Source organism: Aethalodelphis obliquidens, unplaced genomic scaffold, assembly GCF_003676395.1.
Source record: "Aethalodelphis obliquidens isolate GAN/ISIS:26980383/991018 unplaced genomic scaffold, ASM367639v1 scaffold44, whole genome shotgun sequence".
NCBI classification, from domain to species: Eukaryota; Metazoa; Chordata; class Mammalia; order Artiodactyla; family Delphinidae; genus Aethalodelphis; species Aethalodelphis obliquidens.
In genome coordinates, this window is record NW_020837988.1 from 2,408,665 (window position 1) to 2,435,325 (window position 26,661).

Here is a 26,661-nt window from a genome sequence, read left to right on the forward strand (position 1 = left end):
GTCCACAGGAGGGCTGGAGCCCCTGAGCCCAGGGACACGGAGGTAAAGCTGTCGTTTCAGGAGATTCATCTGCCGCCTTGAAATAAAAATGACTGCACGTTTTCAAATGAACTTTGCAGCTTTCCTTCTCTAAATTTTATGTAATTCCAAAGAAATCTGGCATCCTGGTGGAAGTCTCAGTGGTGGGTGAGATCCAGTGGTTTGGGGGAATTTTCTGTGTCCACTTCCGGGTCACTGTTGTTAAGCCAGCTCTCTCTCTGTTCTCCCTTCACTCTGCCCTGCTCTGTGAGCTGCCTTACATCTGACCATTGTGACTTAATAACATTTAATGACACTTCTCCGCCACCTTTAGTGCCAGCTACCCATGGAACTGAAGCCTAGATACAAGTATGAAGGCAAGGGCAGCCAGGGTCTTCAGGTTGCCAGTTACTTGGCTGGAAATCCCATTCACGTTGGGAAACAGATTTTTAAAATAAATTTGGAGCCGGGAGCAAAGTCATCCCTTTGTAAAGCTGTGTCAATAATCGTAAACCCTCATAATCATGTTCCCGGACCCTTGGCCAGGCTGACAAACATTTAGGTGTCAGGAGAGCCTCCGGATTCCACCCCTCTGGTTTCTCTTGCTGTTTGGGTTGGCGCTGGAGCGCGATCTTCTGTTTTATGTAATAAGGCACATGAGAGAAGCCCTTTGTGCTTAGCTTCTCTGAGCGGTGCACAGCAAGATGTCTTGTGTACCCCATCATTTTCGGTACGGTCAGAGCTGGTGAACATTTCTGTGGCTTGGTAAATATTTTCTGACTGCTGGCAAGGTTTTTTTTCTTTTTTTCCCCAGTGCCATTGGGGAAAGGCTTTGGTTTAAGATGAATTTTGCCAATACATGTGTGCAGTGGGACTACAATATTTTTGGAGAAAACAGGCATGGGTGTGACACAGGCTGATGTAATATGGTACCACATATGCTCCATCAGGCCAAGGAGGTTTTTACCCTTTGCAGATTGTGCCAATAAGAGGGCACAGCTGGTTGAGATCTGCAGACGTATACAGAATTCTCTCCTTCTGAGAAGGCTTGTTACTAGCATGTGACATAACATAGAGCCTATTTTCTGACGTATTTTTCATTTTTGCTTTTGAATGTCAAGCAAAAAGGCCACTTATCATAGTTGGCCACTTAGTTTTATTATTCACTTTGCTGCCTCTCCTTAATTTTTTTTTAACACAGTGTTAAATGTCAACAGTCAGGTGTTGGCAGCCTTGCCAAGGGGAACAGATTGCTTTGAAGTAAACACAGCTGGAAACTGATCACATATTGTTTTCCTTTCTTTAAGAAATGAAAGAGGCATTTACAGAAAAGCTGGAGAACGCTGTGCTATCCAGAATTACTTTATAGATTTACTCCTCCAAGTCTGGTTAATGCTTAATGTCACACCTTGGTGTTCAAACAGACCCACTTCGACTCTCCCTTCCTGAAGTGGGAGTTTCCCTGGGAACGATAAACTTGCAGAGGTTTGGGGTGATCGGCACTGCAGGAGGGGTGGAGTCTGTGCAGCTCCGTTTTGCTCGGCTGAAGCGCCGTCTTCCGAGTAAAGCAGCCTTCTCTGGCGTTTTCTTCTGCTCGCTCTCGCAGCAGCCCTGAAACCCTTATTAGAGGTACCTCTGCTGGTCTTTTACGGGGCTGTTCTTCCAGTGATGGTCAAGTAAGTGAATTATGGAATGTTGGTGCGTGCCTTTGTGATTTTTGTTTTATTTACTGTTAAAAAATGCAGGCAGGGTGTTTTCTAATGGTGATTCAACTAGGTTTTGTGTCTGCTGGAACTCTGTTTCTTGTTTTTTTTTTTTTTGTCAGAGGAGAACCAGGGGTCTTCTTTTCCCACACCTAGAAGACTTTATTGTTCTTTGGGTCATTTCTTTCTTTAGTCTCCGTGCCAAAAGTTTTCTCTCTTTCTTTTGCTATTTCTTCGTATAGATGTTTTGATGATTTGTTAGTTATAGCTTAATAGTCGATTGCTATTAATGAACTACGAATAATTAATTCCTATGGTGTAATAATTCACTGCTATATTAAAGTTTTTCAAAGGTGTTTTCCTCCATAAATAGGTATTTCTCTTGACATCCATCTTGTAAGAGCTGAGTTAGAAATGAAGAAGAGAGATGCAGGAACTTAAGAGTAACGTTTGCTTGCGGCTTGCGTAAATGGCATCTGGGGAGGCTTTTTTGCAGGAAAAATATATTTTAGTTTCATTTTGCTTCGTTTTATCTGGGAGAACTACAGGGTTGTACTTGTCCGGATTACCTGAATTCTCTGTCACCTGTGTTAGAATCTGCATGATGTTTAGACAAGTCAAACTCGTTCATTCTTCCTTAGAGTATCTCATTTAAAATAGCCTTCCCTATGTATTGCCTGAGGCCCATGGATGGGAATTGTTGGAATTAGGCCATTTATCTACTTGGATTCTCACAATCAGATCCAGCATAGTACAGCTCTGTGTATTGTCAATAACTAACTCAGTGACATGTGCTCAATGGCCATCTGAGCTCCAGGAATAGGAAGGGAAATGGTGAGTTTTGAATTTTTGTAAAACGCATAGGTAAGTCCAAATGAGGAGAGAACTGAGAAGACCTGTTACGATGAAGGTGGTTCTTTTTTTTTTTGAATTTTATTTTTTTATACAGCAGGTTCTTATTAGTTATCTATTTTATACACATCAGTGTATCCATGTCAATCCCTATCTCCCAATTCATCCCACCCATCCACCACTTTCCCCCCTTGGTGTCCATATGTTCGTTCTCTACATGTGTCTCTATCTCTGCCCTGCAAACTGGTTCATCTGTACCATTTTTCTAGATTCCACATATGTGCATTAATATACAGTATTTGTTTTTCTCTTTCTGACTTAACGTCACTGAGTGAAGGTGGGTCTGAAAGGCTTTCTCTGTGTTGGTTACTGCCAAGCATGTTGCTTCCTGGCTTTGTGCAACTTGGCAGAATTGATCTAGATTTCTGGATTTTGAAGGCATAGAGAGAAAGATCACAATTATACATTACACTGGACTATGATAATATACCAATTCTGTTCCTGAGTTTCTAAATGTTTATTTATTTATTTGGGCTGTGCTGGGTCTTAGTTGCGGCACGTGGGATCTTCGTTGCGCCATGCATGCGGGATCTAGTTCCCCGACCAGGGATCGAACCCGGGCCCCCTGCATTGGGAGCACAGAGCTTTACCCACTGGACTACCAGGGAAGTCCCTGTTCCTGAGTTTCTTAAATGACTCATTTTCTTTTATGAGACTGTGCAGCTTGTTTTTTTAAAATGATTATAATTTCATTGCTCTTTCATATGTGTTATCCCATGGTTCTCACATCAGTCCGATATGGTAGGCATTGATGTTACTACACCGTTTTATAGTTGAGGATATCAAGAGTCAGATGAAAAGTGACCCTGGAGGTCTCTTGGTGAGTGAAGGAACTGGATGTAATCTGGTTTTTTTGTTTTGTTTTGTTTTTTGCGGTACGCGGGCCTCTCACTGCTGTGGCCTCTCCCGTTGCGGAGCACAGGCTCCGGACGTGCAGGCCCAGCGGCCATGGCTCACGGGCCCAGCCGCTGCGCGGCATAGTGGGATCTTCCCGGACTGGGGCATGAACCCGTGTCCCCTGCATCGGCAGGCGGACTCTCAACCACTGCGCCACCAGGGAAGCCCCTGTAATCTGGTTTTTAAAAACTCATAACCCCGTACTCCCCTACCTCATTCTCTCTGGTCACCTCTAAACTTCATCCATTGTGGCACAGAGGAAAGAGTTCCCACCTGAGTGTTTGGAGGCCTGGATTCTGATTCTGACTGGGTCATTGCTGGCTCTCTGCTGGTGAGCAGTCACTGAAGTCTTTGGATGTCATTTTCCTGCAAGAGGCTACAGAATATGACTTCTGCAGTTTCTATGCAGCTGCCGATCTCTACTCAGAGCCTTAAGCAGGGTGTGTGTCAGCTCTGTAGTGCTCCCTGCAACGTGGAGAAGAGGTGAGAAAGAATGTAAGCCCACGGGTGTTGTATCCAGCTCTGCTCTGGCGTTTCCTGCTAAGCATGAAGAGATACAGGATGTCCTTAGATGAGGAAAATCCCGAGCCTTTACAAGACTGGATTCTCTTATCGCTTCCTGAGCCGTCATTTTTCAGTCTGTTCTTTTAAACCATCAACAAAAGTATTTGAGCGAAGCTCTCTTGTGGTTTCAGCCCGGGGATGATGAACAAACACATTACGTTCCCATCTTGCCCCCAAAGAAGTGACAGCCTCCTTGCATGGGCCCATCTCTTATCATAATCCTTTGTGGAATGGGGAAAAAGTAAATAAGTATTACCCTACCCTTTGCTTAGGTGTTTTAACTTACGGCAGGTGGTTGAGAAGAGGAAGGGGAGAACAGTGGGAAAGTATGTTTTATTCTACCTCCATGGTTAACTCTGTCAGCTAATCAAAGATCAATTTAGAAAACTCTGGTATACTAAGAGAAGTGTGGGTACATCTGACTGACATTATAAAGGAAAAAATCCTGTAACTAACACTGTCTACCATTACCATTGTTGTGTACAAGAAAATGAAGAAGAAGTTGGAATGCCGAACTCCCAGCAGGGAAAAAAGGGCAGGTCTTCCTGGGTAAAGAGGATTGGCAGCCTTATACTGACACTGCACCCTGCACTGGTGAAAAACCGCATCCGTGATCTCAGTCTGCACTTGGGAGGCTCTGCTCAGCCTGGTGACTGGTGCGTGTCATTCACGGCCGTCCTGGTAGGAAGTGGAGTTCTGAATGTGGAAATGAGACCTGCGTTCCCAGTTCTGTCCTTTTTCTCTGCTGCAGTCTCTGTCCCTGCTCTCATGCTGTGATTCAGACCTTAACTTTATTCTTCCATCTTTCCCAACAGGCAAGAAGAGAAACCCTGGCCTTAAAATCCCAAAAGAAGCATTTGAACAACCTCAGACCAGTTCCACGTAAGTCTGGCAGGATCATCGCCTTAATCCAAATGCTTGCACTTTACAGATTTCCAGGGAATGGGAGTTCATTTTTGGACTGGTGAGCAATACCTTAACTATGGAGATAGTTGTTAGAAAGGAGAGCCCTTTAAAGGAGGAAGCCAAGTACTTACTGTTCTGAGACCCGAAAAAAAAAATCATAGTCAGTCAGTCGATATGGAATGGGTAGCTTTGAACTCATTGCTAGTTGGTTAAAAATTCTACAAATGCGTTCAGCAGATGGGGTCCTATGTAAATCCAAAAAGGTCACTGGACATGGACTTTTTGCCTTTTCTATATAGATCTGAGCAAACAAGCAAACCCCTGAGAGAGCCACTACTATAAAATTTGGTTTGAGGTAGAAAGATGGTATTTGGTGAGAACTCAGCATCCTGCCACCTAAATCCTGCTCATATAAACAGAAGGCAAGCATGAGACGAAGGACCACTCCTTTGTTAGCTGAGCCTTTGGCCCAAATCCCTAAGGGAGCTCGGGTCCTGGTGAAGCAGGGCACCCTCTCCTGGAGCCTCCACCTCGTCTCTTTGTCTCTCTGTTGGGTGGGGAGGGTATTTCCTGCCTAGCTGGGGGTATGACCACCTATCAAAGCATCTGCATGGGAGGAATGGAAATTCCAAGAAAAACAATTACAGCAGAGGTACCATAAAAGCACAGCAAGTACAATGAGAGGAAACTTAAATGTTTCAGGCTTCTGCTCATCTATAAAAAAGCACCTCCCTTTGTAGAGGTTTCCGACCTTAACCATGATCATTCCCTATCAGACAGTGCACCCCTGGTGTTGGAATGTGCTAATAAAAATGATCATGTTCTGTAAGACTTTGGTCATTGCATCTTATGCAACCATGTAAACACACTTTCCACTGAAGAACCTCTAGGGACGGAGCAGAGGGGAGGGCTGTTCTTCGGCGCCCTGGACTGTGGAGCCAAATTCAAGTGAGAGCGCTCCTTCCATGAGGATCTGCAGGAGGAATTCTTTCCATATCTACTACCAAGACTGGGGTTTCTTTCTTTTTTTCTTTTTTTTTTCTTTTTTTCGGTCCCTCTGGTTATTTTTCTTCCCTTGGACCTATGAACTATGTAATTAATAACTTCTCCTCTCTGATTGGTTTCTTCTCGTGAGCTTAGGCTCAAACATGTGGCTTCCCTATACGGGACTTCGGGGGTACACTTTTAAAACTTTATTTTGAAGTAATTGTAGATTCACAGGAGGTGGCAGAGAAATGTACAAAGTCCCCTGTACCCTTCCCCCATCTGTGTCCCCCACAATGTTAATATCTTACACAAACCTAGTATCACATCAAAACCAAGAAAGTGGTGTTGGTGCAAACCGCAGAACGTGTTCACATTTCACCAGCAATACAAGCCCTCGTGTGTGTGTGTGTGTGTGTGTGTGTCGCTCTGTGCAGTTGTATCACACGTGCAGCCTTGCATAACGACTACCGCAATCAAGATACCCGAGTGTATGGCACTACAAGACCCTCTCCTTTTACTCCCCACCTCTGCCCCCACCCCTGCCGTCCCTAATGCCTGGCCACCACTGATCTGTTCTCCTTTACCATTTCATTACTTCTTGATTGTGGTGCACATGGAATCATGCGTCTCCGTTCTGAGACTGGCCTTTTTCATCCAGCATCACTTCCTTGAGGTTCATTCAAGTTATCGCACGTATCCATAGTTTATTCTCTGTTGTTGCTGACTGCCATTCCATGGTATGGATATACCACAGTTTGTTAAACCCCTTAGCCTTTGAAGGAGGTACAAGTAGTTTCCAGTTGAGGTGTTATGAATACATCTGCTGTGAACATTCCTGTGTAAGTTCTTGCATAGAAACAAGCCTCTGTTTCTCTGGGATATATGTCCAGTAGTGTAATTACTGGGTCATACGGTAAGTCCAGTTTTAGTTTTGAAAGAACTGCCAAGTATTTTCCAGGGTGATTTTACCCATGTACATTCTTACCAAAAATGTATGAATGACCCACTTTCTCTGCATCCCTGTCAGCGTCATCACTGCTTTTCATTTTAGCCATTCTGGTAGATGTGAGATATCACTGCAGTTTTAATTTTCATTTCTCTAATGGCTGTTCAATACTTTTGGCATTTATTTCCCATCCCTATATCTTCTTTGGTGAAATGTCTGTGCACTTCTCTGCCTATTATGTAATCAGATTTTTTTTTTTTTATGTTGAGTTTTGAGAGTTCTTCATATATCCTAGATGCACAGAGTTTGTCAGGTATGTGATTCAAGAACATTGTCTCCCAGTCTGTAATGGGTCTTTTCGTCTTTCTATTTTTTTAAAAAAATTATTTATTTATTTATTTTTGGCTGCTCTGGGTCTTCGTTGCTGCGCGCGGGCTTTCTCTAGTTGCGTCGAGCGAGGGCTACTCTTCGTTGCGGTGCGCGGGCTTCTCATTGCGGTGGCTTCTCTTGTTGTGGAGCACGGGCTCTAGGCGCGCGGTCTCAGTAGCTGTGTCACACGGGCTCAGTAGTTGTGGCTCACGGGCTCTAGAGCGCAGGCTCAGTAGTTGCGGTGCACAGGCCTAGTTGCTCCACGGCACGTGGGATCTTCCCGAACCAGGGCTCGAACCTGTGTCCCCTGCATTGGCAGGCCGATTCTTAACCACTGCGCCACCAGGGAAGCCCTCGTCTTTCTATTTTGATGAAGTCCAATCTATCAGTTTTTCCTCTTATGTGTTATGTTTTTGGTGACAAGTTTAAGAACCCTTTGCCTAGTCCTGGGTCCTACAGATTTTCTCCTATGTTTTTTCTAGAAGTGTTTTAGTTTTACATTTTAGATTTAAGGCTATGTTACATTTCGAGTTTAATTTTTGTACAAGATGTGAGGTTTAGGTTGGGCTTTATTTTTTTTTGCCAATGGATTTCTGGTTGCTCCAGCGCCATCTGCTGAAAAGGCTATCCCTCCTCCACTGAATTGCTTTTGCGCCTTTGTCAGATATTAATTGGGCATATTTGTGTGGATCTGTTTCTGGGTTCTCCATTCTGCTCCACTGGTCTCTGAGTCTGTTGCTCTGCCAGTCTGTCATACTGTCTTGATTCCTGCGGCTACATAGTAAGCCTTCACATTGGGAAAAGTGATTCGTTGCACTTTGTTTTTCTTTTTCAAAACTATTTTGGTTACTCTAGGGCTTTCCTCTTTTCATGTTAGTTTTAAAATAAGCTTGTCTATGTCTACAAATAAACTTGCTGGGATTTTTGGTAGGAATTGCGTTTAACCTATAGATCAGTTGAGCGAGCATTGACATCTTTACTGCACTTAGTCTTCCAGTCCATGAATGTGGTAAATTTCTCCAAGCATTTAGATTTTCTTTGATTTCGTCCAACAGTATTTTATAGTTTTCATCACACAGATTCTCTCCATCAGGCTTTGTGAGGATTTATACCTAAGTGTTTCCTTTTTTTGAAGCAATAAAAATTGTATTCCACTTTTGATTTGCATTTGTTTATTGTCAGTATTTAGAAATGCAATTGGTTTTTGAGTTGACTGCATACCCTGTGACCTTACTGAAACTCAATTATTAGTTCCAGGAGCTTTTTTAGTAGATTACTTAGAGTTTTCTGTGTAGATAGCCATACCTTCTGCAAAAACGACAGTTTTATTTCTTCCTTTCCTGTTTTTTTTTTTTTTAACCTTTATTTTCTTACCTTATTTTAGTGGCAAGGATATTTAGTACTATGTTAAATAAGATTGGTGAGAGCAGGCTACCTTGCTTTGTCTCCCATCTTAGAGGGAAAGCATTCAATCTTTCACCATTAAGCATGATGTTAAGTCCTCATAGATGTTGTTTATGAGGTTGAAAAAATTCCTCTCTGGTCGAAGTGTACTCAACATTTTTATCATGAATGTGTGTTGAATGTGTGCATCAATTGATGTCATCTTGGAGTTTTCTTCTTTGTCCCTTTGATATGGATTACACTGACGGATTTTTAAAATATCAAACTAGCCTTGCATACCCCCCAAAAATCCCACGTGGTTGGGATATACTACTTTTTTTATACATTGTTGGATTTAATCTCCTAAAATGTGAAGATTTTTGTGTCTTAAATTCATGAGAGATGTTGACCTGTAATGTGTGTGTGTGTGTGTGTGTGTCTGAGCTATTATGTTCTGGTTTTGGTATTTAAGGTAATACTGACCCTATAAAATGAGTTGGTAAGAGTACCTTCTGTTTTCTGGTAGACATTGTATAAGATAACCGGTAATTCTTAAAAAAATGTTTTTGAGCTATAACTGACATATAATATTAGTTTCAGGTGTACAAAATAATGATTCGGGACTTCCCTGGTGGCGCAATGGTTGAGAGTCTGCCTGCTGATGCAGGGGCCGCGGGTTCATGCCCCGGTCGGAGCCTGTGCTCTTCAACGGGAGAGGCCGCAGCAGTGAGAGGCCCGCGTACCGCAAAAAAAAAAAAAAAAAAAATTCCCCCAGGGAAAAAAAGTGGGCTTATATATTCCTTTTTTTGGAGCTTTTAAATTACCAATTCATTTTTTTAAATAGTTATAGGGCAACTCAGATAATCTATTTCATTGTGGCTAAGTTTTGGCAGTTTGCAGTTTTCAAGGAATTTCTTCTAAGTTGTTGAATTTATGAAAGTAAAGTTGCTCATAGTATTTCCTGATTATTCTTTTAATGACTGCAGGATATACTGAGATATCCCCCTCTTTTTTTGCTGATATTGATAATTTGTGTCTTCTTTCTTTTTATCTGTGTTGGTCTTGCTAGAGGTTTATCAATTTTTATTGAATTTTTAAAAGAGCCAACTTTGTTTTCTTTATTTTCCTCCTTTCAATTTTATTGATTTCTGATTTTTTTCTTTGACTTTTCAAATTGACAACGTTATCGAGATAATTGTACAGTCACATCCAGTTGTAAGAAACAATATAGAGAAACTTTATATTCTCTGCCCAATGGTAACATTTTGTGAAACTATAGTATTATAAGCTCAATTGATATTGACAGTGATACAATGTACCCATCTTATTCAGGTTTTCCAGTTTTACTTATATTCACTAGTACATGTGATGTTAAATTTCTGTACCATTTTTGTCACCTGTGTAGGTTCATGCATTCACCACTACAGTCAAGAAACTGGTTCTGAAACCAATAGGATCCCTAATGTTGCCCTTTTATAATCATGACTGCCTTCCCTCCTCACCTCTCCCAATACTGTTTCTCACTCCTGGCAACCACTAATCTGTTGTCTATTAATTTTTCTCATTAAAAAATATTATTACATAAGTGGGATTATAGTGTGTAACCTTTTGGGATTGGCTTTCGCCACTCCAGCATAATTTCCCGAAGATTGATCCATGCTGTATACATACTTTGCTCCTTTTAATCGCTGAGTAGTATATCTTGCTGAGTTATGCGTGTACATTTGTAAGTGTGCGTGCAGACAGCAAAGCTTAACCACTCACCTATTGAAGACATCTCGGCTGATTCTAGTTTTTGGCTGTTGTAAGTAAGTCTATGAACAATCATGTACAGGTTTTTGTGTGAACATAAACATTTAGTTCTCTGGGAGGAAAATACCCATTAGTGGAATTGCCGGTGGCAGTGCGTGTTTAGTTTTTAAGAGATTGCCCAACTGGTTTCCAGAGTGGCTATAGTATTTTGCATTTTCACTGGCAATGTATAAGTGGTTCAGTTTCTCTACAACCTGTCCAAGATTTGGTGACGCCACTATTTTTTGTTGTAGCTATTTGAATGGTGTATTGATATTTTTCTGCTCTTTATCATTTCCTTCGGGATATATTTTCATATCCACTTTCCAGCTGTCTTTTATTCCTTCCCTTTAAAATTTGCTAGTCTTCACCTTCTAATTTATATTAATTTTCTGGGTTTTTTAAATGAATTTTTGAAAACCACCATAAATCCTTGCTTGGTATAAAGAAGTGAATAAAAACCTATGCAAAGGTAAAAGTAGTTTCTTTGTTGTCTTTCCCTCATGCGGTAGAATAAGCCTTGAATGTACTTTTCTGTTTCATCCTGTAAAGCCAAGGTCCCTTCATGGCTGTAGACTGTCCCACGTTAGCTCATGGACAGGATTATTGCTGTTGTTGTTGTTATTATTATTTTAATACTGAGGCTGAAATATGTACTCCTAAAGAAGAAGCTTCCTCATTTTGAGTTTTTCTTGGCAATTTTGTGAGGTTGGCTTGGTAACTCTTGCCATTTATATAGACCCTGCCGCCTTCTGCTGAACTACACACAAATAAATAGACCGGGACAGAGCCCCATTCTTTTTAGGGCTGCGTGTGTGGTCTCTTCACTTGAGTTTTTTCTTTGAGTCACTGATGCCAATGTGTCTTTGACTCAGGTTTCTGGGCTGTTCCCTCACTTGATTGGCAGCAACTGATTCTAAATCGATTCCATGCTAGTCAGTATTCTTTCACTTAATCCTCACAAGAAACTCAGAGGCAGTTGTTATTCCTCTCACTTCATAAGTGAGAAGACAGACCTATACAAGGGTCAGGGGCCCTGCTCAAAGCAGTTGAGCTCCAGGAGCCCAGGTTCTGGTGCTGGAATGCCTGGCTTCCCATCTGATATCTGAACTTCCCCAGCTGGATATCTTAGGCGAGTTACCTAACCCTTCTAAGCCTTAGTTCCCCCTTGTGAAAAACGGGAACAAACACTGATGGAGTTGCTATGGGGATCAGATGTCACAGTCCATATTCAGGGTCAAGTTTAGTGCATTTTCAAATGCAATTTCTCAATGAATGTCGCTCTAAGTGGTGTTGTTATTATCATTATTATTTCACTTAATAAGTGGAAGAGGTGGCATACGAACTGAGGGTTCTCTGACCTCAGGCATGCGCTCTTAGCCACACGTTACACTGCTCGTGACTACAGCCAGATAGCCCGTGGCTATCCATCAGAGGCGGGATCTTTTACTTCTGCAGCTGAGAAGACTTCGTGGTGTCGCTCTGTGTTCCAGTGTCACCATCTCCTTGATGATATCTCTTAAATTATTTAGTCTGTTTCAATGTCAATTCTTCACATTAAAATAGAGCCAACACCTCTAAGAGCTGTGAAAATTAAAGAAGATATTTGATGTAAAGGGTCTCACATGGTCTCTGGCCCACGTAGATGCTTAATAAATATTATCATTAAGTAATAAGTACACATTGTTATTAATAAACATTATTATAGGTGAATAATAATTATAATAGTAACCAGTAACCTCATTACTCATGTAGAATTATAAATAAATATTTTAATAAACCGGAGCTGGTTGTTTATATAAAAAAGTAATAGCAGGTGACCTTTGGAATACCTTTGGCCTTCCAGGGTTAGGAGTTTCATAATAAGTTTGGTTCTTTCCCCAGAACACTGAAATAGTGAATAAGCAACAGAGAATGTCCACACACAGTTTAAACCTCCTGCACAGACTTGGTGCCCCAGGCAAATGGATATGCCCAGCCCTGGACAGGATACAGTGTCAACTAACCCAATACAAGCTGTCCATTTCAGTCCATCATTCGATGCTTTTGGCAGACTCGCTGAGCCTGTAGGCCTCATGGCGGGTGGGTGGTCATTTTCATTAGAGGAGGCCTGGGTGTGGGGGAAGTTTTCTCTGATTCAGTCAGACTTGGATTGAATCATAGCTTCACCGCTTGGGAGCAAGTTAGCTCAAGGTGACACCAAACAGGTTTTGATCTGGAATATGGGAACAATGACACTTTTAGGTAGGGTGTGTGTGTGTGTGTGTGTGTGTGTGTGTGTGTGTGTGTGTGTGTGTTTTAATGATAGGAGAAGCGGGTAAAGCACTTAGCCCAGTTTTCAGCCTCTACCCCCTTCTCCTTAGGTCAAGGCCGAGACTTGGGGGACATGAGTTTTATTTTCAGCTCTGTTGAGGACTGTCTGTTCAGCATATCACTGAATTTTTCTGGGTTTCGTTTTTCTCTTTCTGGAAAATGGCGTGAAACCCTCCTGTGAGGTAAAGTTGTCATGCAATGTTAGAATAAAGCTGGAGTCAGCAAACTTTTTGTGCAAAAGACCAGATAGTAGATATTTGGGGCTACCCAGGCCACCATGGCCTCTGCCGAAGATGCTTTGTCGTTTGTTTTTTCCAACCCTTTAAATGTGTAGAATTCACCCACAGCTGGGTCATGGACTGTAATTTGCAGAGCCCTGGTATGAATAGTGGAATGTCAGACCTGGAGGAGGTCTCACCCAGCACTCGCGCTGGACGGCAAGCACGTGGACGTAGCCCCAAATAAGTAGTGACCTTTTCTGTTACTTCATTCTTTTTAAAAGGAAGGGTCCGAACAATTGCAAAGGATTTTTTACTGTTTAGATTAGTCACATGTTTCAAATAATATTTGTCTTTATATCAAAGTTCCATTGCAATTACTACAAATTGTGACAACTAAGGAAAAAGAGCTTTGGAGGTTTTAAGAGTGAGAATCAGGTTTTCAGAAATTTATTCCTCGGAAAGTGTTTCTGAAGAAAAATCCCCTGCTCAGAAACACAAGATATATGAAAACATCACTGCCGTGTGTGTGTGTGTGTGTGTGTGTGTGTGTGCGCGCGCGCGTGTGTTTTCCTCTTTATCCCTCCCTCTCAGTCCTGGTTTTAAGTTACTATAGAAAAACTTTATTTTAGGTTTTCTATATGTTTCAAAGAGATTTTTAAGGTGAGGGAAGGCTTGCCATGAAAACCTTAGATTCACGTGTGTATCTGTGTTTATGTTCCTACATTTTACTTATTGTTTTATTTAGTCACTTTCAGCAGGAGGGGTAGAATTATAATATATTAGGGATGGGGAAAATTGTCATTGGCCAAGGATTTTTTTCTCTCTTCCTCTCTTCGTCCCTTGTATTTTTCTGTATAATTCTGACCTGGAACATCCCCTTGGGGACACCTGCATTTCCACCCTTTTTGGTCGCCCTTTGTTCAGGCAACAGTGGGATTCTTTTTGTCTTTAGCCTCCTATCGCTTTATTCGTTTGATCGTATTAACAAGTTTGTTATGTTGTGTTTGTTATGTGTGTTTTGTTTGTTGTATGTTATGCACAGCCAAAGCCAAATATCTTTCTCGTACATGGACTGTTACCAGCTAAGGTAGCAGGGAAGCAGGGGAAATAAATACACATGAGAAGACTCTGTTTTCTCTAATGGAGACATAAAAGCAGCGAACCTCAGCTGCTGAGATGACCCCTGGGTAGTGAGTACACTGTGTATAGAAGAAATATCACAACTGGGTATGCCAGCCTGGTAGAACAGAAAGGATTCTGACCTGAAAATCAGGAGGCCTGGGTTAGTCGTGACCTTGGGCGAGTCACTTTACCTGTCTGGACCTTTGTTCCATCTTAAAGGCAGGGTTAGATAGATTTGGAATTCCTGTGACCTATGAATTCTGTGAGTTAAAAGAACCGTATTATTGTTTCTTTTTGTTAAGACAGTTGTGGAAAAAGTGGTGGGATAACTGGGCACACGGATGCTCTCGGATGAAAGAAGATCTGGTACTTTTACTTCCTTATAAGAATATAATTACTTATACAGGGGCTTACTAGAGTAGTGTAATTATCTACATAACTATATATATATGACTCACAGTTATTGAATATTTACTGTATGCCAAGGATTCTGCTAAGCATGTTACTTAGAATATCTCATTTAATACCCACTCCTACTCCACGAGGTAGTGTACTAATATCTTTGTATTAAAGAAGAAACGGGGGCTTCCCTGGTGGCACAGTGGTTAAGAATCTGCCTGCCAGTGCAGGGGACATGGGTTCGAGCCCTGGTCCAGGAAGATCCCACATGCCGCAGAGCAACTAAGCCCGAGCGCAACTACTGAGCCTGCGCTCTAGAGCCCGCGAGCCACAACTGCTGAGCCCGCAAGCCACAACTACTGAAGCCCACGCGCTCTAGAGCCTGCGAGCCACAACTACTGAGCCCATGCGCCTAGAGCCCACGCTCTGCAACAAGAGGAGCCACCGTAATGAGAAGCCCGTGCACCGCGAGGGAGAGTCGTTCCCGCTCACCTCAACTAGAGAAAGCCCGCACAGGGCAACAAAGACCCAACGCAGCCAAAAATAAATAAATTAAAATAAATTTTAAAAAGAAATGGAAGTTCAGAGATTAAGTGATTTAAATGCAAATGTATTTTATTCCAAATCCCACACTATCAACCCCTTTATGCTGCTTTATTTTACCCATGAGCTTTCACCTTATTCCTAAGGAAAGATCTCTCCAGTCGCATCTGATTTGGGAAGGTCGTATTTGGCTAAATGTCTCATGTTTTTTTTCCTCCCCTTCTCTTTCTTAGGCCACCTCGAGATTTAGACTCCAAAGCTTGCATTTCTATTGGAAATCAGGTGAGAAAAATCATGTCTGCCAGTTAATATCGTGACCATTTTACATGGATGCTTTCCAACTGGCCAACGAAAAAACTGTATTTTCTGTAACATGCTGTCAGGGGCGGTGGGTCAATAAAGTCTGAATGTAAACGGAAGTGGTCTGTGGAGCTCTTGCTGTTTTGAATGTCGAACTGAAATCGGGCTGTTGTGGTCCTGAGGGAAGGTATTTGAAGCGAGTAGATGGTGCTCTTTGGGGTAGATTCGTCGAAGTCCAGGCCTAGATCTAGCTGCCATCAGCCAACAAACGAGGGGCAGGGCTAAAGAACCCCGGTGCAGAGTTAGCCTTCACCGAGCGATGTGGAGGCTCAGTTGGAGCTGGATGTCTGTACTGCCCGTGACGAGCAGGTGCAGTAGGGTCTACCCATCTCCCATGCACTTCTTGCTTTCAGTAGCTGCTTGGAAAAGCTTCTAGACCAGAAAGTTCTGGACTAGAAAGAGCCCCTAGAACGCTGGGAGAAACTAGAGAGAGGACAAGGTAGCCTGTGTCCAGTTTATTTCCCTTTTTCCTATTGTATTCTTGCTTTTCTCTCCTGCAGAACTTTGAGGTGAAGGCGGATGACCTGGAGCCTATAGTGGAGCTGGGCCGGGGGGCGTACGGGGTGGTGGAGAAGATGCGGCATGTGCCCAGCGGGCAGATCATGGCGGTGAAGGTAGAGTTCCCCTTCCCCAAACGTTTTCCGTCCCTGATTTATGTGTTTGTCCATCTCAAGCACAAACCAGCTCTCTTCATATAAGCAAAACAATCCTCCGTGGGGTGAAACAGAAAAGCTTATTCATAGAGAACAATATTCCCCTCCAAATATGTGAAATATGCTTCCTTGGCATGAGTTACATCAACTAGGTTTTTTTAACTGATAAATCCGACCCTTCCTTTTAATTTTTTGTGCAACCACCGCATCATCATCACACGTCAAAGAATCAATAATAGCTCTTCAACATCATCTAATAGTTGTTGCTGTTTTTTCTCCTGCTGGTTTTTCAAATCAGAATCCAAACAAGAGCTCACATATGGCATTTGGGTTTTGTGTCTCGCAAGTGTCTTTTTAACCCTTATTCTGTTGCTTTTAAAGAATTGTCCCTGAAAATCAGGAAACCCGAACTGAGGGAGGAAATTGTCTCCGTTTGTGGGAAAAAGGAGGGTAAAATCATCTTGAGCAAATTTGCATAGCTTTCGAGCTATAAAAAGAAATTTAGAATCATTGCAAATTTCTTGAGTAGATGTTGGAAGGACCTTGGAGAATGACCAACGTATTAATTCTAGATGAACTGTTAGGAATGTGGGTGGTCAGATGACTGGGATGCCTCTTTTTTTGGAGAATGGAGATATCTTTCCCACCTTGTAGATTTTTCAGTTTCTTCTTCTGCAGGCTCTTTGCTACATAGGCAAAAAATGTGAAAGCCTCGTGGTATTATATCGTCTTGTCATTTAATGACATAATCGTGTTTCTATAAGGCTACATTTGCTGGTGTGACAAGTTTCTCTTCTCTCAGAAGCCCTGGGGTAGGAATGAACAGTTTCTCCATTTCGGTTTGATTCCTCCTCTCTCCTTTCCTGAATCAATTCTCTTACAGTTGCTGTTCAGTCCAAATATTCTTACTTGTTCACAAAGAGGGGCTTTTGGCTTTTTTTTTATAGGACCCCAAATCAGCCCGAAATCAATTAATCCTCTGACCTCTTTGCACTAAAGCCACATAATAAATCAGACTGTTTTTATAACTTGGAAGTGCATTCCCAAACATTTGCACACTCTCCAAAATATATTATCAGTTTGCTCCTTACTGGGGATTATTCGGGAAATCAAATGAATAACAGTCTTCCTTCCTTTTCATTCGTTACAAACAGCTAATCCTTAGGGTAGATACCTGAAGGGCTGTTTCTGGAAGTTGTGCTGTGGATTTTGGTACTATTCTCAGGATGGGACGCTTCCAGGTCCCTCTGCCTTATTACCAGACTCATCCTCGGAGCAGTAACCATACATTTTTCATGCATTCCCATTCAGCGGATCCGGGCCACAGTAAATAGCCAGGAGCAGAAGAGGTTACTGATGGATTTGGATATTTCCATGAGGACCGTGGACTGTCCTTTTACGGTCACCTTTTATGGCGCACTCTTCCGTGAGGTAGGTGATCCTTCCCTTCAAACTCCAAGGAGAGCGATAGCTTAACAAGAAGTTTCCTTGATCACATAAATGCCATACACAGTCACAGTGCTCTTTCTTGTTTGACGTGTCTTCTGTAGAGTTTCATGCTCGTGAAATGTTGGTGCAAAGTTGGCTTGAAACCACGATATTTTCAAATGCGTTTAGCCCTTTTAAATGGCTGAGGCCCCCTTTCTCCTTTCTGTTTTGGTTTGTCTATTTTGCCAGAACTGTCTCTATCAAGAGTCTGTAGACTGATTCCTTAAAACCTGAAATCCTCTGGTCTTTTGGCCTCTTGCTATACTTCAGGTAGCCTTGTGTACCATGTGGGCTTACGCTTACCTCTTTGCTCTGCCTCTCTTTTTCACTTCACGATGATGTGGGTTACGATGCTTCATCTCCCTCTTAAAACCAGCCTTTTGATAAACTACCGCCAGCGGTCAGCCTGGGAGGTCAGACACGGAGTAGGTATCCGGACTTAACTCCTGGAGGGCAGTGACAGTAAAGGCTTGGACTTCTGAGTTCTATTGCTTGTGGCTATTAGTGTATAGATCCTAGTTTGCATTAAGGAGTGGGTGATCACCTGCAAGTCGGCTTGGCTGTCTGCTAGTTTGTTCTTTGGAGGTAATCTTGCCTGTTTATAAATCCCTTTGAGAGCTTGAAGGGATTAGTACATTTCCTCCAAAACTCAAGCAAGAAACGGTCCGTTCTTCCTGACAGGTGTTAACTGTTTCCTCCTTTTTTCCCTTTTCCATCCTCTCTAACCACCTCTGAACCGACCGGCCTCTAGGGGGATGTCTGGATCTGCATGGAGCTCATGGACACGTCCCTAGATAAATTCTACAAACAAGTGATCGATAAAGGCCAAACAATTCCAGAGGACATCTTAGGGAAAATAGCAGTTTCTGTGAGTACATCAGGAACCCTACTTCAAGGAGCATGTGAGAAGTCCGGGCCTTATGTGTCCCTGTACCCCCAGTGTGGGGAAACACTACCTGGACCATAGCTCCCATCCCGTACGTGTCTGCTGAATGCATGAGTGCATCTGTGGATGGATCAATCAACGCTCTTCTTTCTGGGCATTATGTAAAAGAGTCTACTCACGACTTGGTTGGGTAAACTCTCAGTTAAAGTGCCTCTAAGCAGTACATTCATCTGTTATGACCACGTTCCTGGTGTCTCTGTCCTGATACTAGTTGATTTTGATTTTCATTTGTAGAGTTTTAAATGTTTTCTTAGGATCAATAGGCAGAGGAGGAAGCAGGAGAAAATGAAATGAAGGGCCGCTCCCTTCATGGTTCCTGAGGCCCAGGAGGGTGGAGAGAAAAAATGCTGGAGGCCAAATGAAAATCAAAATGTATGAGTGAGGCATCCTCTCTGCTATGGGGTATAGTCCTCTCTGGTGTGCGGAATCCAATCTGTATGACTTCCTGTGTATTTTCCTGGATAGGAACACCACTATCTGAGAAGATACTTCTCCTTGTGACCTTAAGCCAGGGATGATAAACCTGGATATGCTTAACATTCAGTTCCTTTCCAGTGATGGGGGGGAATAAACCCACCTTGTGTTTCTCTTGCAGATTGTAAAAGCATTAGAACATTTGCACAGTAAGCTCTCTGTCATTCATCGAGGTAAGTATCCATGGAGCTGCCTTGGCTGTTCCTTTTATCAATTTTATTTCTTTTACCTGAGTTTTATCTTTTCTTTTTTATTCCCCAGTGGATGGAATTGAGTCAGGCAAGAGAATGGAGGGGTTTTCCTTTGGGACTGGATAGCAAAATCATATACAAGTTCTTTAACTTGTCTGAGGGCATCAGAAGATGTGGGCTTTATATTAAAACTTGAATATAAAATGCCTGTTACCGAGCAGAGCTGTGGTATTACCCATTGAGAACTTTAGAGAATAGGATAAAAATTCACCTAGTATTGGCCATCACCCGAGAACTTGTTAGAAAAGCAGAATCATGGGTCCCAAGACCAACTGAATCGGAATCTGCATTTTAACAAGATTCCCAGGTGATTCTTGTGCACATGAAAGTGGTATAAAGCACAGCCCTTTCAGACAGCAGGAGTCAGGATAAGATGAAAAAATTGGAAGATATGGCTCTTCCTCTTCTCCCTCCTTCCTTTTGTCCCTTCCTGTTATCTTTTCATCCATCCATCCATCCATCCACCCATTCTTTCTTCCATCTTTCTTCCATGCCTCCATCCGTATACCTTTTGCAATCACTGTCCAACATCTACACAGCACTATGTTTACACAGCACTATGTTTACACAGCACTATAATAGATGCCCTGACAGGTATCTGAGAAAAAAATATATTCTTATTCAAATTCTACATAGGGATTCTTGATAGGGAAATAAGACAAATCTATAACAAACACCTGGGGAAAAAACCACATTAAAAATATGAATGTACCACATATGGAACTAGTAGAGGTAGAATACAAAACAAGAAAATGATGAGTACTGGGTGACCATCGTCAAGGAAAGCTTCTTGGAAGAGATATGTTTAATCAGGTCTCTGAAAAAATTTATGGAAAGTATTGATCGCTAATAGGGTATTGTGATTTGATAATTCTTACACTCTCTGAGCCTGAAAGTAATGTAAGATGCTTCAAACAGTATTCCTATTATGACTGTTATTATTATCATTCATTGTTATGATTAAAAATGGGGAAAATAGGGAGGAAGAGGAAAAGAAGAAAGTGGGAAGGAATTCAGATAGGAAGAAGAATGTGGATTATCCACAAATGGGAAACTGAATTTTAAAGGCTTATTCCAAAATTATAGAATGTTTCACTCATAGTAGAGAATGTTTATAAAGTATAAAAAATAATAAAATGAAATTTATATATCTGTTGTTTAAGGGAAAAATTATAAAGGATAGGCTTTAAAGTTTTTAGAATAACTTTCTTCTTTTGAGTACATGCCCTTTGGGAAAAGTGTCACTAGGGAAAAAGTTAACTGTAATTTCTAATTCCATTATCGAGACGTAACAACGGTTCATCTATTTGGGGAGTGCGTTATCTCTCTCGAGACTGAAGGATTCATTTAAGAACTGTAGAATGAAACTTCTTTATCCACATGTATACTCTGTGACCTGCCTCCTGGTCTGGAATATCTGGGTTTATGATGAGTTAACACCTCGTGACCTCTGACACACTTCCGGCAGAAGCATCCGTCAAAACTGGCGGCTCTGCTCGTATCTGGCGTATCGTTACGTCACAGTCTGCCTTTTCATTCCACTAGATGCGCAACAGGTCGTCATGAACCGGGCTTGTAAAACACTATTTCACTGTCACAAGAACACTTAGCATGAGCTCTACCCTCATAACAAATTCTAAGGGGCACAATATAGAATTGTTCATTAGAGGGGCAATGTTGTAACGGCCGATCTCTAGAACTTATTCATCTAACATAACAGAGATGATTGGCCCATGGGGCTAGGCGTTTAATTCAGTCATCAATTTTTAAGTTCTTACTGCATGTATGAGGGCAACGAAGATGAGAAATTAGATAGAGGAAACAGTTTTTTCCATTGATGGATTCCCAATCCGACAAGGACACAACGTGAAATAGAACAGGGGTCCCCAACCCCTGGGCTTTGGACTGGTACCGGTCCGCGGCGCGTTAGGAACTGGGCCACACAGCAGGAGGTGAGCGGCGGGCGAGCGAGTGAAGCTTAATCTGCCGCTCCCAGTCGCTCCCCACCGCTCCCCACGGCTCCCCACCGCTCCCATTACGGCCTGAACCATCCCCGCCCACCGCCATCCCCCCCCGTGGAAAAATCGTCTTCCACGAAACCAGTCCCTGGTGCCAAAAGGGTTGGGGACCGCTGAAATAGAAAGCAGACTACTAACCCAAGATCCAGCAGAACAAGAATTAATGACATTAGACTGAATGAACTAATGAAAAACATTTTTGTGACTACTCATTCTAAATACTGCTGAAATCATTTTATGGTCTACCTGCCACGTATGTAAGAATGTCCTTTCTCTTTCTTCCAAGCTTTCCGTAATCCAAATCAACTTAGTAAATTCTACTTTTGTAAATTGAAATAAAACATTTAAAAATGATTAAGAAAAAGAAAATCAAGTTGATTTTTTCCCCCTTTTCTCAGCTTTGATGTTTTACTTACTTTAAAATAATTTTTATTTTATGTTGGAGTAGAGTTGATTTACAATGTTGTATCACAGGGGTGGCGGTTACTTCTGCATTGGGTCTTGAGAAGAAAGTGAAGGGGAAGGAGGAAGGGAGGTTCCAGGGCCCCTGGTGGTAGAGGGATGCTACTACCACCCTGGGCTCCTGACTGTTCTTGCTTTCAGATGTCAAGCCTTCCAATGTGCTCATCAACACCCTGGGCCAGGTGAAGATGTGCGATTTTGGAATCAGTGGCTACCTTGTTGACTCCGTCGCTAAAACTATCGATGCAGGATGCAAACCGTACATGGCCGTAAGTACAGCAGCTGGGGGTAGCATCGAGAATGTAACTGCCTTCAAACCATGCCAGAAAATAGGAAAGGGACGGCCAGGGAGGGAAAACAGAGATGTGCCTAAGATGCAAGAAATATTCTGCATCTTCTTTTTTCTTAATATTTCCTGTCTGAAATACTGAATCCCTTCCTTCATATGTATTCTTTTTAAAAAAAATCAGGTAAAGGGGACCTCCCCGGCAGTCCAGTGGTTAAGACTCCACACTTCCAATGCATGGGGTGTGGGTTTGATCCCTGGTTGGGGAACTAAGATCCCACATGCTGTTCGGTGTGGCCAAAAAAACACAACAAAACAAAAAACCTTACACAGTGTGATATGCCAACTGTATCTCAATAAAACTGGAAAAATAAAATAAAATTTAAAACTATGCAATGAATTACGTTGCCTATGTTTCTACAAATCACTCTTTAAAAATATCAGGCAAAGAGGTATATTCTTTGAAAAAGCAGGTGGGTAATACACAGAGCCCACACAATTTTCCACACTGTGTTACAAGGGAATGCTGCCTTGTTTGTTGAGAACAGAACAGAAGTAAGAATTTAAATTCCCCAAACAAGTCAGTAAGTGAGTCCTGAAGGAACCTCATAGCTATGAAGGTTCATTGTCGTTAGCAGAGACTCCCTTTAACTTAAGGGACTTCTACTGTAAATATTCTACTTGGAAATGAACCTGCTCTTAGAATTGAAAAGCTTTCTGTCCATGTTTAGCTAAAAGTTGTTGAGGTCTATTAACACCAGACAGTAGCCCAGCGACTCTTGTTGACTCTTTTTACTGAGTTCTGGACCGTTGGTCTTTTAAACAAGGCAACTTCTAGGCTGACAAAGTAATTTTGTAATGTATATCATGTTCTTCATAAGGCAGAATTGAAACTGCTTTTGAATTGACAGGGGACTTTGATCCATTACTGTCTCCAAGAAAAGACGTGTGGAGAATGAGGAAAATCCCATGGAGACATTGTTATTTATTGTAGTTAGTGAGCCTCTTGGCCTGGGAGGTATGTTAACAGCTCACAGCAACTCACTGGGCAGCTGGTGACACTCTCAGCCCTGAGCCTTTATGGAGCCAGGAATGTCATCTCAGCTGTCTTTTTCTGTCTCCTTTCCAGCCCGAGAGAATAAACCCAGAGCTCAACCAGAAGGGATACAGCGTGAAGTCCGACATTTGGAGTCTGGGCATCACCATGGTAGTGTATGATAATCATCGTGGACCAGGGTGTTCGGGGCATGAAGTTGGAATGGGGTGAACCTGGAGAACAAGAGGCAGGTGCCCGAGACGCCGGTCTGAGAGAGCAGGAGATTTGGAGCGACACTGTTTGCAGTGTGGTGTAGCAGAAATACGGAGCTGGGATCGGACAAAACACACTTCCCTTGATTCCACCTCCAAGTAGCTGCGCGCCCGATTCACTGATGGAATCACAGACTGTCTCACTGTCCTCATCTGTAAAATGAGAGGGTCTGACTACCGTTCCTGATAGTTTTCTTTATGGTTTAAAATTAAATTATTCTAATCAAGGCATGCAGAAGCTTAAGCTACTCAAAGAGCGCTAATGTGTGTGGACCCTGGTGGAGCTTTTTATTTCTTTTTCAATTTTTATTTTATATTGGAGCATAGTTGATTAACAATGTTGTGTTAGTTTCATGTGTACAGCAAGGTGGTTCAGTTACACATGTATCTATTCTTATTCAAATTCTTTTCCCATTTAGGTTATTAGAGAATATTGAGCAGAGTTCCCTGTGCTGTACAGCAGGTCCTTGTCGGTTATGTTTTAAATATAGCAGTGTGTACATGTCAATCCCAAACTCCAAATCCATCCCCCGCCCAGACCCTGATAGAGCTTTGTTATGCAGGACATGGGCTCAGCTTCCCAGAACATGGTTACGACAGAAGTCTTGGCTGCTGAGTACAGGTATAGCCCAAACTCATAGGAGCGCATAGGATAATTTTCTCAGGCACAGGCCTAAAGGTACGCAATGAGTGCCTGATTTGTAACTTTGCTGATTATAAATTTTCAGTGTATCACCGAGGTCTGGAATGATCCATGGTGGTCCTGTTTCCTTCCCAGACACAGCAGCTGATTAAATCCTGTGAGTTATTTCACATCCCTGCCCAGAAAGCACGTGATCTTGTCAAAGCAAAGTGGCCTTTACTCAAGTCCAAAAAAAGATCAGTCATTTGGTCCTAGTTTGTTTGTTTGTTTTTAATTCTAGCATGCTCCCAGCAGATGGCAGCAGATGTACAGCTCTGTAAGAGTCTTAGGGTGAGAATCACTTTTTAGACTCAGCATTTGAAAACCTGGTCGCTTTGCATCCTGAAGTCTCATACTGCTGGCTTACAATTTTATGATGTGCCGCACCGGGTTTCAGGGAGGACCCAGTTTTAAGTAGGTTTAAGTGGCTGTCTCCGGTACAACGCAATCTGCAAAGCCCTAGCACTAGGACTTGGAGGAAAACTGCTAGAGAACACAGCATTAGTTTTCCCCCTCCCGCCAGTTTACCTGATGGTCACCATCATGCGTCCCTCTGGCTCTCCTGGAGCCAAGTGGATTCCCTAGTGGACCCCCTCTTTACCTAAGCACCCCGTGTAAGATCCTGTCTCCTTGTGTCCCTCTCCCCTCTAGATCGAGCTGGCCATCCTTCGGTTTCCCTATGATTCGTGGGGAACTCCTTTTCAGCAGCTCAAACAGGTGGTGGAGGAGCCGTCGCCACAACTCCCCGCAGACAAGTTCTCCGAAGAGTTTGCTGACTTTACCTCACAGTGGTAAGACAGCCTGTCTCTCAGAGGCCAGCGTGAAGAAACAAGAGAGTTCTCATGACTTTCCCCCATCGTTTTAATCCACGATGCATGCATCCATCCCCAAAGCACTGACGGGCCTGTCCTTGCTGCTGAGCAACAAAGATGGCTCTGCCCCTCCCCCGCTGAGCTCAGAGCCAAGGAGGGCGTGTCCACAGTCAGTCATTCTAGTCCACACTGCAAGTCCAGACATGGAGACATGCACAGGGTATTTGGGGGACGCAGAGCAACAGCGCTGGGTTGAGTTTCTGGAGGAAATAAATGCTGGGCTGGGACCCTGTGAGGTACGTCCAAGTGAAAGAGAAATAGGGGAGGAAGAGGTATTCCAGGCAGAAGGGACTCCGTGCATCATATCGCAAAAGGGAGAAACTCTTTTATGGGAATTTTAAGCCCTGTGATGTTGACCGGAGCATAAGAGAAAGGTGGGCGACCCACCGGAGGGCTAGGGATGAAAAGTAGGTAGGACACAAAGAACCACCCTGGATAAGAAGACAGAGGCTACTCTCAGAGCCTTCCTTAGGTACCTAGAAGTCTTACAAAGCAGTTCTAGTGTCTGTAGGCTGACTCTTACAGAACACTTGCTAACTTACGGACGTGCTTGCCCATAAGTGTACAGTGGACAGTACTGGGCGGGGGTCTGAGAAGGGAAAATAAAAAAAGTTGGAAGGAACCGTGCTAATGCTGTAAACTTTGTTTTCATGGAAATTGAAAGTGGAATTGAGGAAACTTGGAGAGGGGATTGTTTTCTCCAGAAAATCCAGTGATTTCTGTCTGCGTAGGGAACATGATGCTTGGCGTGCTTTGACACTAATGACCATCGCAAGTGATGCTGGAAAGAGGAGGCTGCGTTGGAGATGAGGTGGTTTATCCGGGCGCCTCCGGAGCAGATGAGACTTGGGGGAAGGGACTCAGAGGTGGCGAGAAGCCCAGCTGTGATCCTTGGAGAAGGGCAGTCGGGCTGCTGGCTGCTAAGGGAGGGGCTGGTGTTCTGAAGGCTGCTGAGAGTCTGGCTTCCTCAAGGTTATCGTTCCTTGGCCTCCACGCCCTTTGGAAGAAGCCTTCTGAATATGGCTTTTATTAGGAAACATGATTAAGACCAAGCAGCTGCCTATTGCTTATGAAACTAAGGCCCTTAGACTTTTCAGCGGCTCTAAGCCCATGTCACCCCGGGGACTTTTCCCGAAGGATATATGAGGCTGAGCTGCCACAGTTTGTTTCTGGTGCAGTTTTGGCTGAATGGCCAGAGAGGGCTGTAAGACAGTGTGCTGCTGGGTCCTCCTAATACGTGCATCCTCTGGGCTCTGGGGGTGCATCCTCCTCTCTGCTCTCCTTGCCTGAGTATGCAGGGAGTGGTGGTACACCTGTCAGGCTGAGATGGCTTCCGGCTTTTGCCTTCTGGTTTTGAGAACTTGGTTTTTGGTTTTGATTTTTGTTTTCCTTACCCTCAAATGTTTAAAGGTCACCTAGGAAATGGACTGAGGCATCTTTGACAGTTCACACCGACAGTTCTCCAGAAGGGTGATAGTGGAGAAGGAGCTTCTGTAAGGAAGCCTTTTCAAGCTCTGCACTATGTAAGCTTTCTCCCACCTGGCCCCCTTTCCCAAGACTCTGGGAACTTCAGGAAGCCTTGCTAAGAGCAAGGCTGGTGTGAAAGGTCTGAGAAAGCCACGCTGCCTGTTGTGAACCAGCGGTTTAATCCGACAGTTCTCAACTCCGGCTGCTCGTTTCTAAGATGTGCCGTCACCTAGGCCTCGGCCTCAGAGACTTTGATCTAATTGGCCTGGGGAGCGTCCAGAATATCAGTCCTGTACAAATGTTCTCAAATCCTTCTACTC

The 26,661-nt window shown here is 43.0% G+C and overlaps 1 protein-coding gene across 2 annotated transcripts in view; it reads left to right on the forward strand.

Moving 5' to 3' along the window:
* The window catches only part of MAP2K6 (mitogen-activated protein kinase kinase 6), a 134,494-nt gene that overhangs the window by 83,910 nt on the left and 23,923 nt on the right, over window positions 1-26,661 (forward strand). For both annotated transcript variants that reach the window (XM_027080514.1, XM_027080513.1), the window contains exons 2-10: window positions 4,910-4,976; window positions 15,308-15,356; window positions 15,935-16,048; window positions 17,399-17,518; window positions 18,327-18,443; window positions 19,117-19,168; window positions 21,868-21,995; window positions 23,142-23,219; window positions 24,654-24,793. In XM_027080514.1, the coding sequence (XP_026936315.1) occupies window positions 4,910-4,976; window positions 15,308-15,356; window positions 15,935-16,048; window positions 17,399-17,518; window positions 18,327-18,443; window positions 19,117-19,168; window positions 21,868-21,995; window positions 23,142-23,219; window positions 24,654-24,793 (865 nt within the window). The remainder of the gene's footprint in view (window positions 1-4,909; window positions 4,977-15,307; window positions 15,357-15,934; window positions 16,049-17,398; window positions 17,519-18,326; window positions 18,444-19,116; window positions 19,169-21,867; window positions 21,996-23,141; window positions 23,220-24,653; window positions 24,794-26,661) is intronic.